This window comes from Juglans regia, chromosome 15, assembly GCF_001411555.2.
Source record: "Juglans regia cultivar Chandler chromosome 15, Walnut 2.0, whole genome shotgun sequence".
NCBI lineage: Eukaryota > Viridiplantae > Streptophyta > Magnoliopsida > Fagales > Juglandaceae > Juglans > Juglans regia.
In genome coordinates, this window is record NC_049915.1 from 16387824 (window position 1) to 16403030 (window position 15207).

Sequence of the window (15207 nt, forward strand, 5' to 3'; positions counted from 1 at the left end):
GAGCCAGAAGTACTCACTGTTGAAAGATTCTGAAAAAGGGTTTAACAAAAATGATGAAAGGATTAGAACACTTGTAATCACTAGTTACTCAACAAATTATCTCTAAAATGTTTCACATATGAATTTATCTCTAGAAAATGGAATTAGTTTTTAACTGTATTGCTTTTTTGCATAACTACCTAACGTTAAAAAAAAAAAAAAAAAAAAAGTAAATCATCTTTCAAAAATTAAGAGTCTCGTATGGTTGGTTTCAACCAGAGGGAGGCAAACGGCAAATACACTTGCAATTTTGACACACTTGTGCATGCAGAATATTTGGAGTTAAAAGACCATAAGCCCCCATCGTGTTCCAACTTAAGAGGAAAATTCCAAGGTGTCTTACGAGGAATCCTATATAAATTCTCAAGCATATAGAATTATCCCATCAGATGAGGTCATGCACAATCACTAAAACTAGGTGTTTATTTGAGCAGTTGGCTTGATCTGATGTACACTAATCAATGCAGACTTTGCAAAAGCAGACCCAAAACTGTCAACCAATGATTATATTCATTCAAATTTATATCCACGTATCTCAAGCACGCCCAACTGTTCAATAACGTCAGCTACATTTGAAAAAGTTAACAGATTGATTTCCAGGAGCTATATAAAATAAAAGTGTTACTGTGGCTGAAAAGAGCAGCAACTATCCAAATGGAAGTTAGATAGCATTAACAAAGAAAGCGTGAATCAAAACCTTTGTTTGAAGGAAACAATGTTCAGGAAGATTTGGCTTCAAGACATCTAATAGAAAAGCCGTTGCCTCACTGATCAGGTTCTTCTATTAAAACCACAAAGAATTGAAAGCAAAAATGAAAATCAATTTACCCCTATGAAGCCTGTCAATATTAAAAAAAATTAAAGCAATAACAACGGAAAATCACATGTCCTTATTATTACATTAATATACCAACTCAAATTCAATAGAGACAACAAACGTGAAGAAAGAGATCTGTTATGGTATTGTAATCAACTCGACAACCTCCCTCCATTTGAGACAACATTAGCGCAAAGTTAACAGCTCCCTACATTCCAAAAGTAAGTATTAGCTACATGGTTTCAGAAAGAAAAGGTCCATGATGGGTAAATATTAAGTTGATTAAACATGGTTCAAAGATTTTGTTTTTAAAAGGCAAAATATGGTTTCAAGATTTTCTCCTTATCCAAAAAATAATACTTTCACACTACAACACAGTTATTCAGAAAAAGGTAAATGGAAAACATATGAGAGAAGCTTTGGCTCCAACAGGATTTCTTATTTGCTCAAGTTTCAACTCGTTTGTTTTTACAGATAAGATGAATTGAGATTAAAGTTTAAAATTAAATAAAATATTCTTATAATATATTTTTTTAACATTATTTTTGTTTTAAAATTTGAAAAAATTGAATTGTTTATTTTATTTTGTGTGAGAATTTGAGAAAGTTATAATGATTAGATGAGATTAAATGTAATGAGTTGAAAAGAGTTGTAAAACAACCAAGTACCAAAACATACAAACGCGGAGAGATATAGTCCAATACCCGAGGATTTGAACGAAGGATTGTCTGCAGAAGGAATAGTTAATCTGGACTGTACCCAGCCTAAAGGAATAAAGAAACAATGACATGATCAGACCATGAAATAAGTATACAAAAATAAATGATAAATAATATAATAATAACAGTAATGCAATCAATCACAATAGCAACAATGATTCAAAGAAAAAGATATCTTCACCTGTTTTGAATATATCAAAATTTTATCAAATCCCCTGTTCAGCAAAAGCAGCGACTTTTGAAGTTGCTCTGGCTTTAAAATATATTTTCAATGCGAGATCATTATCCAGTCTACAATGGAACATAATAGTATGAACACAACAAAAATAAATAAATAATTTCAAATACGGCAGTTTTGGGATAAAGTAAATGAGTAACTCAATAAATTCGTTTCAGAAGTGTCTTTCATATATTTGAATCTCAAATTGCACATCAAACCTTCACGAGATCCCGTAGTTCCTCTCTGCATTCCAGCTTATCCTCTGCCAACCAATTCTCCAAAAGATTCTTTTTATTTTGGTTCACAACAAGGCGTGATAATTCCATCGACTCAAAAGAATTGAGCTTTCCTTTTGTCAAAAGTGTCCCGAAATGCTGCAACAGAGGTGGCGTCTGCCCAGCTTGGACAGGAACACTCTGCAACACAGCAAGATACCAACTTTATATGCCAAGGTTCTTACAAGAAATGTTCCATTCAGGAAGGAAACATGAACAAAAACTCTTGGCAATACCAAGATTTCCCCCGAGCTCAATTCAAATATTTGCCTGCTTGTTCACATATTTGCAAACAAGTAACATGCAAAATAGATGTTTGCTCCTACAGTATGTCTTATTCAGTAACTACCAAAAAATGCATGACTAAACGCCCTCAAGAAAGAGGAGCAATCCTTTTTGTTTTTTAACAGTAACAATCTTATGTAGCAACATTCAATTCCAGCAAAAGAAAGATCCAGATACATAATGAATGTCAAACTGGACACCAGAGATAGTGAGGAGAGATAAGGCCAATACAACCAGTGCTTACAGAGATCCTGAATAGCCAGAAATCCAATGGAGACAACTTGACGTGGATGAAGAACATTGAAGCTATGAAATATTAGCAGCCAACGAAATGTGTTTGATTGAAAAAATATTTTGAAAGGTAAGATGTGTTTGATTGGAGACTCAACATGTAAAACTTGGAATTTGGCAACTGTGTCCGGTGTTCGGAGGATTCCTTGGGGGGACTCGGCGGCAAGTTCTGCAGGTTCTTTGTACTTTGTTTGGGAAAATAGTTCTTGGAAACGTTGGACAACCTGAGACCCAAAACCGAGCATCCCCGGATTTTCAGTATTATAAGAAGGCACAGAGCAATAAATCATTCAAACTCTAAGCATATATTCACATACAAGCAGTTAAAGAATAAAAACATGTAATTAAAAAACATATTACCATTCAATATATGCATTACAAACACCATTTATACTATCATTGTGAGACCCCAGGTTCTAAAACGCAATGGCAATGATACACGTCCATATTCCCACATCCACAGTGAATATGAGACAGGGATACACTATATTCCCAAGAATAGGGGTTCGCTAACCTCAGGAACCACAGCCCAAAACATCATCTTTTTTATTCTTGGGATGTAATCATACTACACTTGTTATCTGTGAACAAATAATAGCCCAAGCTTGGTGATCACGTAGGTCAAACTGTATTTGTGGGATATCTGTGAATTAAAAAGTTCATGACTATCAATTTTGCAGCAGTTTACTGAAACAAGTACCAAAAAGTAGCGACTTTGATACCTGCATTGCAACTGGAAAGTCTTCGGCAAAATCTGGGGGGAGCAAAAGATCTGCTTGCTTCTTTCTGAAAGAAGGCTTCCCTACCATCAAAAATGCAAATTCATGTAGTTATTAAGGATGCAAGAAAAAAAAAAAAAATTGGTTGGTAGGATGCAAGAAAGTTGCAGAAGTAGAAAATTTGAATACATATTAATGATAACCATAACTTCTGTAAACTAATACTCTGCCTCCAGGGTTCCCTATAGATTCTGTAAATTAATAGTCTACCTCCAGGAATCCCACTTGATACCAGAAATGTTTATGAATCTCAAGCTTACTTCCTATAGCCATAAATTTGAATACGCATCTGTTTTTTTTTTTTTTTTTTAGACTACTTACTCCAAGTCCAACTTATACAAAACTTCTAAACAATAGCTTTGAAAGTACAACCACGTGAAACCAGTATTCATTTATATTTTCCATAATTTTTCTCATCTACACTAAGATTTCAATAATTCGCAACACATAGCCGCACCTGCCCTGACCTTTTTTATTTTTTTGTAAGTTGTCTAGGCAATTGATCTTTAGTGTAGGGCCTAAGCGACGTGTGGAGACCCAGTCCATCAGATTTTATGCAATTTATACTGAGTTTTACAACCAAGATACCTATTTCCAGCTTGCATGACAGAAAACCAAATCCATAACTGACTTTACATACATACATATATAAAGAACAAAAATTTCTCTGGAACAGGGAAATCTATAGGTATGTATATGGAATTTGGAATGTGGTAGTTAAAACCTATTCCAACCCATGTATACATTCGGTGATATCAATATTCCTTTCTAAACGTACCTCTTCACTACACCATGGAAATAGCACACGAAGAACATATCACAAGTCATTTTACGGAAACCAGAACATTGAATAGACAAAGAAAATGAAGGCATTACTAGACAATTCTACCTATGTCACTAAAAACAAAAGGAAGAGCAAACAACCAAAAGGTAATTAGAAAGAAATAGCAAGTTCACCTGGCTGGGCACCATAGTCCAAGATAGATTATAAGGTGTTATAAGAATGACAGGCAAAAGAGAGAGCGATTAAATTCATCAAGAATTTAGATAACAAGCATAAGTAGAGTAACACCCTGATTCCAGAGCCCTCCATGGCATGGTAAAAGGCTACTAGCAACTAGAGGATACGGGACATGCCTTCGATGATCACCCTGAGCATCGATAAATCTCATCCACCAAGAATAATGTAGCGAAAAAAGTGCCAAGAGGCCGACCTTAAGGTCTCCCTCACAGCCATTACATTTGTCGTCTTTCTTGGGCCCAAAGCTAAAAGACTAACTATATAATAAATAAGTAAAAGAATGAACTCAAAAATCAATGATAAAAATAAACGAAATTACAGAAGATTTGGTATTCAAAAGATTTTACATGGGGGAGTTAGGACCTTTTGTCTTCTCACTCGAGCAACGATCGAAAAAAGAGCAGGGCCAAGTTTGGGATCAGGTCTAATTGTGAATCTCTTAGCCGAATCAATGAAAATACCTTCGGCGAAGAATACGAATCGGACCAGCAACAGATTTACTACAATGCTTACAGTTCGGATCATCGGATGCGTCTTGATCGCTGTGAAAACCACCCTTCTCTCCATTGACGCATGAGCCACAATAAACCACCACTCTCTCGAATGGCTACCCGTTTGTGTGAGGAATCCTGGAATAGTAAATATACAGGCGTGTGTGTGTATATCGCATGCGTGAACGTTGGAGGGGAAGGGGGGACGTCTGTATCTTCTCGTGTTCTTTCATCGCTGGAAGATTAGAACGGCTATTTTTTGGATTTTGTTTAAAATTCAAATTAAAACCACGGTAAATGTAAAATTTGAATTATATCACGTGATTCTTCATTTGATTACTCTATTCAAAATTTATTCTTACGTTAGATTATTTATCTATAAGTTAAAATAATAATTTTTTAATAATTTTTTTAAAATAATAGCATGTGCGCGTTTGTATATCCTCATTCTTCCTAAATCTCTCTCTATCTCTACATTGTATCCTTTGTTCCCTGTTTGTGTTTCGAGAAAATAAAAAAGTAAAAACATTGTATTCTTCCCAACAATCTCTCTTCCTGCAAATTTCCCTTCGATAATATCAACGTTTCCCCTGCGATTTCTCTGGACATTGCTTCATCTTTAAGTAACGCGAATTACTTGTATTTTTTTTCATGATTTGGCTATTCAAAGGTGATCTGTTCGAGAGGTCCAGATTGGAATTCTTGCTTCTAATATTATTATTCTTGTTTTCGTCTTTTTTATCATTTAGATTTGCTTTCTATTTGTTTCTTTCGTGTGAATGAGGGCGTTGGTCTTGTAGGATTTTGCTTTCCATCGAAGTCGGAAGCATGATTTTCTCTTGAAGAACTTTGCTTGCAGAGATGAAGAGGTCCAGAGACGACGTATACATGGCCTCTCAACTTAAACGGCCTATGACGACGTTTAGGTGTGTGCCAGACGACAAAAACGAGAGAGAATCAACCCACGAAATTGTGAGAGTCAAAAAACAGAAGTAAAATTAGAGAAATAATCACACACCAGGGACGATTTATTGAAATAATCAGATATGAGAGAAATTTTTACACTTCATTTCTGGATATAAATTGAAGTGAAAAGGGTGATTTGGAAGTGGAAATCTGGACGGGGAGAAGAGGGAAGAGGGAAAGAGCAAAAATGGTGAAGATGGATTTCCTAGGAGCAGGTTGGGAAAGAGAAATTTTCGAGCGAAATAAAACCAGCTATCAATTGGCCTCTCAATAGCTCTCTCGCGGGAGATGCATGGGCTCAGGCCAGCTATCAACATTCTCGGGCCACACATAAACCCTTAACCCATCCACACAAATCGACTCACGATTAGAGTATGAAAGACGTACAATAGAATTAGTTGTCAATTTTGGACTTTAAATTATATTTAGGAGTTTTTTTTTAATCTTTACACTTAATAAATTACATGGATTAACATGCATGACAATTAGCGACTTCCTATGTATATCAATTGCTTGAACGAAAAATTATTTAAAATATATCACATCAAGTAATTATGAGTTGGTATCAAAGTAAGTTATAAATTATTTTTTGAGTAAAGTAAGTTATAAATTATAAGTCAAGGTAACTCCTTTGTGAGAAGGATGACATAATTTTCCTCCCACCAAAACCAATTAAATTTATCAAGGAATATTTACGAAATAATTTCATCTCATCTCATTATTATAATTTTTTTAAATTTTTATACAAAATATAATAAATAATTCAATTTTTTCAAATTTCTAAAATAATAATAATATTAAAAATAATATTTTAAATATATTTTATTTAATTTTTAACTTTTATTTAAAATTATCTCATCTCATCTAATTTCATTATAGACGATGTCTTATGAATGGTTTGATTCCGAGATGAGTTGAGATAGGTTGAGATGGTTTATGAATAGTAGAATAAAAGTTAAATTATTTATTATATTTTGTATAGAAATTTGGAAAAGATATTTTAAAATTTAAAAAAATTAAATTGTTTATTATATTTTATATGAAGATTTAAAAAAATTACAATAATAAAATAAAATGAATTAAAATGTATTGAAATAAATTACGAATACAAACGAGACCTTGATGGGAAACAAAGAGGCTGTACATGAATCAATCTTTCACATAAAATAACCTGCACAAAGTGATCAGTACTTTGTATTTTCATTGGTTGCCTTAATTATATTTTTGTGAGGCCTGGCCCACATTAGAATAAGCAATTTTCAGCTTTTTCATGCTAAATGAATTCAGTCAGTCAGGCTCACTAAGCTGGCTAGTGCGAGCTTTTATATCGATGCTTTAATCATGTTTGATGCAACTGCTCGATGTTAAGGTGGGCAGCCCAATTGTCTAATTATTTTGTACAACAATATGAATAATTTGATCAGCTCACATGACGACACACTTTAAGAAAAAACAAACACATCCATAGACTAAAGAAGAAAGAAAACATTGGCAGAGAATACAGGCATACATGCATGCAGGAGATCATGATATATCAGCCTCTTTATATTTTAGAAATTAGAAGCAGAAACTAAGATATATCTATATATATATATATAGGGCCATCAAAGTAAGATAAAGTCATTTCTGGCCAGGAAAACAAAAAAAAAAGTGACAGTTTTGATTGTGTATTATGGGCAGCGGCAATTTGGCAACATCGATGGGCGCATAATTGGACGTAATTGACAACGACAATGTAAACTTTTGACAACATTCTTTTAACGTAGATTCGAGTTGTGAGATGAAAATTTTATATTTTATTTAAAATTTTAAAATATTATATTTTAATATTATTATTATTTTAAAATTTGAAAAATATAAATTGAGATTTGAAAAAGTTAAATTATTTATTATATTTTGTATGGAAATTTAAAAAAGATGTAATAATGATATGAGAATTTTATGTCTCATCCCATCCTCCAAACCTGCCTTTATCTAAATACCACCGTATTTTTTTTGTTAAATTTTCATAATAGGAAAGACTCACCTCCTCTATCTGTATAATTAAATACTATTGTCTCATACTTGTATATTATGGATTTATATAACAAAAAACAAAAATAGCTGTCTACTCTTTCTCCGTCACCTTTTTGTTATAAATTATGTTATGCATTTTCGAGTGATAAATATATCAACAATGTCATGAATTAGGTTAGAGCTGCATGCTGATTCCTAGCTGTTGCCTTAAAAAGAGTCCAAAAACAAGTGGAATTGATGCATGCGCCTGGAGATCATCAGCAGTCAAAAAAGTGATCAGATCGAACACTTTCATGCAGCTCTTCAAACTTTTAGTACAAAGTGTTAGTGGGACCCATTAGAGGAAGATATATAGAGATCGACCTCAAAAGCATAATCTTCAATTAGAAATTAACCTATAAATTATTATTATTATATATCTTAGATTTGGAAGCATATGATCATATATATATCGTTTTATATGCAAGCTAGTCTCCAAACTTTGAGATATTAAATTATTTATTTTACCAAGTGACAAAGAATACGATAAATATTGTTTCATCAATAGTTTGTCCATTCTCTGTCTATAATATGTGAATGGGTGTAAATTCAAACTAGAAAATCAGACCGGACCGGACGGAACCGGACCGGTTTTACCAGTTTTAAACCGGTCCGGTTCGGAACCGATTTTTAAAACATAAAAGCCGGTCGGTTCTGGTCCGGTTCTGGGATTTTTTGGACCGAACCGGACCGGTTGATTAAAAAAAAATAAAAAATAATATTTTATATATAAGTTTTATACAAAATATTTTTTATATATTAAATATTAATATATATAAGTTTTATATATAATGTATAATTATAAATTTTTATGTGAAATTTTATATATAACATATATATTCATATATGAAATAATTTTTTATTATAATTTATAAATTATTACATAAAATGTTAATACTAAATCACTAAAAGTTTATAACTAATACTAATATATAAGTTATAACTATACCAATAGTCTAATATTAATACTATTATATAGTCTAATATATTAATAAAAGTATAAAACAGTTTTTTTTAAATCAATTTTTTTTTTTTATAAACAAATTTTTAATGACAAATTGTGAAATTTACATTTTAAAAAAACCGAAAAATCGGACCGGACCGGAAACCGGTAAAACCGGAAGTACCGGTTTAGGAGGGTAATCGGTGCGTAATCGGTTTTGAAAAATACAAAACCGGTACATACCAGTTCGATCCTAAATTTTATCCAAAACCGGATCGGACCGGACCGGTTACACCCCTAAATGTGTGTGTATATATATATATATATAATATATATAATATATAATATATATATATATATATATATTTATAATATATGGTCCATACTGACGTACAGTTCTTCTAGCTTCGATTCAAAAAAAAAAAACAACTGCTGCATGCAAGTCGACACTGTCTAGACCCTTCACTCCATAGCCTTTTTTGGACAGAAAATTAAAAAAAAAAAAATGCTTTAACCTATATAGAAGATCATCATACTCATTAATTACATTTAAGCTGGGATTATTAATATTTATTAATATTTTTAATTGTTTTGAAAATATTTTATTTTGTTGTATATCTTTTTCTCAATTGCTAATTGATTTTTTGCACGCCTTCCTGATCTCTCCTTTGCCACACATATTATTAAGATTAAACAACTTAATTGGTAAATTGCCATAGATTTACATGGCTTTGGGATTTGGGATAATGCTTTCGGCGCCTGATGCCTTTTGTCAGCAATGTGTGCACAGTTCAACGTCTCCACTTCCAAATATTCTCGTTTTGGTAAGTTCAATTTTATTACGAAAAATCAAGGCAAGTAATATATTATGGGACATAACACCTAAAATGTTAAAAATATGTTAAAAAAAATGCAGTAATTTAGTAATCATTTTACAAAAAGAGCTAAAGTTTTTTTTTTTTTTTAAATAAACCTGTATGTTGTATTAACTGAATTACATAGTTTATCAAAGTTTACAAGCTTTTGAATCTCTTGAGAATAGTCATCCACCCATACTTTCTCTTTATTTACAAATAAATTATTTTTTGCAAGGCTATGTGCAACACAATTACAGTCTTTATTCACATACAGAACTTCCCAAAGCCTTCTATTCTTTAGTACCCCCTTCAATTCCTCTATCAGTTGGCCATGCCACTTCCATGAAACTTCATTATTGTTAACAGTTTTAATCACAATTAAGGCATCACCCTCCAATTGTACCATACTAAAGTTCAATTCATCACACAGCTTCATGGCCCTCCAAAGAACATAGATTTTAGCCAAAACAGGATCAGAAACACTTTGTCTAGGACTGCATAGTGAGACTAGGACTTCACCACAACTGTCTCTAATCACCACCACAATCCCACCTCTGTTTTCATTAATCTTCAAAGTTGCATCCTAGTTGACTTTAACTATCTCCCCAACAAGTGGTTTCCATCGAGTAACCCTACTACTTTCAGCACCATTCCTCTGGCCACTTCCTTACTTGGTCTGTGCTTGCTGAAATTATGTCAAGCAATCAACAACTTGATTAAATACATCAGTAGGTCCCTCAAACTTATTATCAAAAACCATCTCATTTCTCCTCAACCACACTCTTCTCAGCACCATAGCCATTATCTTCAACTGATCTTGAGCCAACTTTGAAGTCCATTCTGACTAGAGATCAAACATGTCCCTTTCACTGCTAGACCATTTCTGCACTGGACTTCTCTCACAAGCCCACACATCACTTGCCCCATTGCAGCTCCACAAAGCATGAAAAACTGATTCCTTAATCCTCTTATAAACTGGACATAAAGCTTCTGTTAGAACTTTCCTTTTCATCAAATTCCTCTTTGTTGGAAGACAGTTGGTGATAGCCTTCCAAACAAAGACCTTTACAACCTTTGGAATGTTCAACTTCCATAATTTCCTCCAAGCCTCCTTAGCTTCATCTGATGCCTCTCCACTCACCCTTCTTCTCCTTTTCATTTCAGCACGATTAGCACTTTTTACACTATACAAACCATTCTTTGAATAAGCCCATATATGTTTATGAGGGAGCCCAATAATACTGACAGGCAGCCTACACACTACAGCAGCTTCATCTTCATTGAGCACTCGCTTGACTAGCTCCACATCCCATCCTCTATTATTTACAATCAATTCCTCCACTCTTGCCTAAACATGTAAAATATTCACAGGAGATTGGACTTTGAAAGTTACAGCCTTGGGAATTCACCTATCCTCCCAAATCTTTATATTCTTACCATCCTCTACCCTACCCTCCATACCAAACTATCCTTCAGTAAATCCAAAAAATCCCACAAGCTCCTCCAAATAGCAGAAGGTTTAAACGCTAAAAAAGTTTGCAAGATCTCAGAATCTCTAAAGTATTTCTCCTTTAGTATCACTGTAGCAATAGACTGAGGGTTCATCACCACCCTTCAACACTGCTTTGCAAGGAGAGCTTTATTAAAAGCTTCTAACTCTTTAAATCCCATACCCCCATCAGCTTTTGACAGTCCTATTTTTACCCAAATGCTCCACTAAATTCTATTATCCCTCTACTTGAAATCCCACCAAAACTTTGCCATTTGTGATGCTATATCCTAACATAGCTTCTTGGGCAATTTAAAGACACCCATATAGTAAGTGGGAATGGCTTGAATGACTGCCTTTAATAACACTTCTTTTCCTAGGGGTGATAAGAACTAGTTTTTCCATTTACTCAACTTTTTCCAAACTCGATCTTTGATGCTATTGAATGATTGGTATCTGGACCTACCAACCATGATTGGCAGACCTAGATACTTTTCACAATTGTTCTGCACTCTAGCCCCACAATTCTTCACAACGTCTGCCCTCACCTCAGCACCAACTATTAGATTAAACAGAACAGTTGTCTTGTACTTATTCAAACTCTATCCAGATGCCTTCTCATACACCTCTAATATCCCACTGATTTTCTTCCACTCTTTCCAGGAAGCTTTCTCAAAGATTAAGCAGTCATCTGTAAATAGAAGGTGAGTCAGTTTCATCCCCCCTCGACCCACTGAAGCTCCTTTTATTTCACCTCTTCCTTTAGCCTGCTCAAGCAAGGCACTTAATCCCTCAGCACATATAAGGAAAAGATAAGGAGACAGTGGAGACAGTGGGTCTCATTGTCTTAAGCCTCTTATTGGATTAATAAAACCTCCTAGCTTTCTATTAACAAGAACAACATATAAGATTGATGAAATGCAATTCATAATCAGACCAGTCCATCTAGCCCCAAAATCCAACTTTTTCATGACTACCTCCAAATACCCCATTCCATCCTGTCATAGGCCTTTGAAATGTCTAATTTCACTGCCATGCTTTCCACTCTACCTCTATGCCTACACTTCATCGAATGCAACATCTTATAAGCAGCTATGACATTGTCTAAAATCAACCTTCCAGGAATAAATTCACTATGGCATTTTGAAATAACATCATCCAACACCTTTTTAAGCCTATTTGCAAGAGTCTTTGCAATGATTTTATAAACAACATTGCAAAGATTTATAGGCCTAAACTCATTCACACTACTTGGCTCACTTACTTTAGGAATCAGTGTTATAAAAGTCTGATTGATAGCATCATGCAAACTGCCACCATTCAAGAATCTCAACACTGCATTACACACATCATCTCCCACCACATGCCAAAAAGACTGGGAAAAACAAGCCCTAAAACCATCAGGTCATGGGGCCTTCAAAGCTCCCATCATTCTCAAAGTCTCCTCAACTTCCTTCTTTTCAAATTCTTTTTCAAGAAAAACATTCATAGAGGCTGGTACCCTAGGCTCCACAGCCTTAATGCACTCCTGAATAGCTTCAGCAGATGGATTTGCACTAGCATAAGTCTCAGAGAAATTATCTCTGAAAGTAGTAGCAATACCTTCCTCATTTTACCTTAAATTGACTGACCATCTCTTATAGACACAATCTTATTCCTTCTTTTTCTCTGATTAGTACACTTATGGAAGAATCTAGTATTCTTATCTCCCAAGTTGTACCAATTCCTCTTAGCACGCTGCTTCCACTTCACATCTTCTTGTTCCAGTAATAGACTCACCATCTCTTGTAAAGCCTTCAAATCCTCCATATTATTCTGACTTAAATTTTCTTGAATTTTCTTAATCTTGAGAGAAATTTGTTCAATCTCCCTCCCTCTCCCCTTATCTCTCTCTTTAAAACATGATAATAAAGAACCACTGCATGCCTTGAGTCTAGACTGAACTCTTTGAAGAGGTTCTTCAATTGAATGTCCCTTCTCCCATCTTTTTCTAATCACATCTTCACATTCTTCATGTTTTATCCAACAAGTCTCAAATCTGAAAGGAAATTGTTTTCTCTTCCTGCTTTGTTCACCTTCAATCATGTATAGTAGTATAGGCAAGTGATCTGAACACCTTCCAATCAAAGCCTCTACTCGTATTTCCTTGAAAAGAAACCTCCATTTATCGTTCACTACAAACATGTTCAGCCTCTCTTTTATAAAAGACTGATCAGTGTGCTTATTGGACCAGGGGAAACCACTCCCACGACAACCAATATCACCGAAACCACAATCCTCCAACACCTCTTTGAACAGATTAATTTGACTCTTAACCCTACTCTTTCCTCCCACCTTCTCTCCTCTTGCCATAGAATTTCATTAAAGTCTTCCCCTACACACCAAATTACATCATTTGAGAGCTTCAACTTCCTCAAGAAGTCCTAAGAGAGACACCTCTTTCCTGTCTTAGGATGGCCATAGAATCCTGTAAAAGTCCAATCTCTTTCACTTCTTTCCCCTTTAACAAGAACATTGACATGCCAATTCGAATAATTGACCACCTCAGCTCCTTTCTCCTCCTTCCAAAATAACACAAGACTACCTTTCCTCCCAACAGAATCCACAACCAGGCATCCTTCCATGCCTAGTCTCCTCTACAATCCTGCTATTTTGTAAGATCTAGTTTTTGTTTCACAAACAAATACCAGTGTAAACCTCATCTCCTTAACTATGAAACTAAGGTCTTGAATTGTCTGAGAGTAATCCAGCCCTCAGCAATTCTAATATATGATATTCATAATGACAGATGGTGCTGCATTAGAATAATCAGGTTTGGTTGGGTATATATAATATAGTTAGAAGAAAATCAATTAATTAAATCCAAAACCAAATCCTAGCAAAGTCAAAAGAAATCAAAACAAAATATCAAACCAATTACAGATCTTGAGAAAACCAAATCCGAATCCAAAACTCTTTTACCGAACACGATGATTAGACTTCCCAAAATGCTAACAATTAACACTCTAATGAATTAGGAGAAATGATATTTATAATTATGTAATGTATAAGTATTGCGTAATATCTTTAATAAAAAGTGAATAAATATGAGATTCATATAAAAAAATTAATTTTTTAATAATCAATTTCATTATTTTTTAAAATAATTATACGGAGCTTAAACATTTTACGACTATGTATCGAATTACTATAAGGCTGTTCACCCCGAATTAATGGAAGAAACGTGTCACACTATAAGGCTACTATGAGTTGAACATTTTTTTTTTCTTATTTTCAAGTTTTAAAATAGATATTTTTACAAAAATTTAAAAATAGAAAACTTCAAAACAAAAACTAAAATGGTCACCGCCAAATCCAGCCACCCGCTGGTGGCCCCAAGCCTTGGCAGCCACCGGAGAGGGAGGGATCACTCCCCTCCCCACCAATGGCTTTTTTTTTTTCTTTTTAAAAATAATCTTTTTTAATTTTATCCTAATTTTTGAAAATAAGAAAAAAAAAAGGTATTCAATATGCGGTAGCCTTACAATGTGACATGTCTTTCATTAATTAGGATGGATAGAATTTGTGAACATAGAGGTTAATTCAAAACTTGTTATAGCATGGAGAATTAATCCTAAAAAGATCGCATCAGGACCGAATCTCAAACAGAATAAAATACATGGGATTGTTGTCAAAATTTTTCTTCTAAAAAGCTATGATATTACACCTACAAGTCAGATTTTTCATTAATCGTAGTGTTAACATCGTATTTCACACGTCTTTGCACTTAGTTCCAGCTGCTCAAGTATTTTAAACTGGACCTCGATCGATGAGGTACGGGATTCCCGGGCAGTGGTCCGGTGCGGCTTTACGATATCGGTGTGTACATCCATAAAGATGAACAATATTTAAATACAGAGAAAATAAGAAGAGATGAATACACAAATTTACATAGTTCGATAATAGACCTACATTCACGGG

General features: G+C 34.1%; 1 protein-coding gene across 1 annotated transcript; it reads right to left on the minus strand.

The window, feature by feature from the left end:
- Positions 1-839: 839 nt before the first annotated feature.
- Positions 840-5118, minus strand: LOC108980960 (clathrin heavy chain 2-like). The gene is made up of 7 exons (XM_035686031.1): positions 4794-5118; positions 3369-3448; positions 2745-2870; positions 2014-2211; positions 1757-1866; positions 1561-1620; positions 840-1064 (listed from the first exon to the last, which is right to left on the minus strand). The coding sequence occupies exons 1-5, from the start codon at positions 5011-5013 to the stop codon at positions 1858-1860; spliced, it is 633 nt and encodes a 210-aa protein (XP_035541924.1). The 5' UTR covers positions 5014-5118; the 3' UTR covers positions 840-1064; positions 1561-1620; positions 1757-1857.
- Positions 5119-15207: the final 10089 nt, after the last annotated feature.

Coding starts and splice junctions, on each gene's coding strand:
- LOC108980960 (XM_035686031.1), bottom strand. CDS start 5,013: ATGGAGAGAAGGGTGGTTTTCACAGCGATCAAGACGCATCCGATGATC. Junction 3,449..4,793: donor AAAGGTCCTAACTCCCCCAT/GTAAAATCTTTT, acceptor TTTTGATGGTAG/GGAAGCCTTCTTTCAGAAAG. Junction 2,871..3,368: donor ACTTTCCAGTTGCAATGCAG/GTATCAAAGTCG, acceptor TTTGGGTCTCAG/GTTGTCCAACGTTTCCAAGA.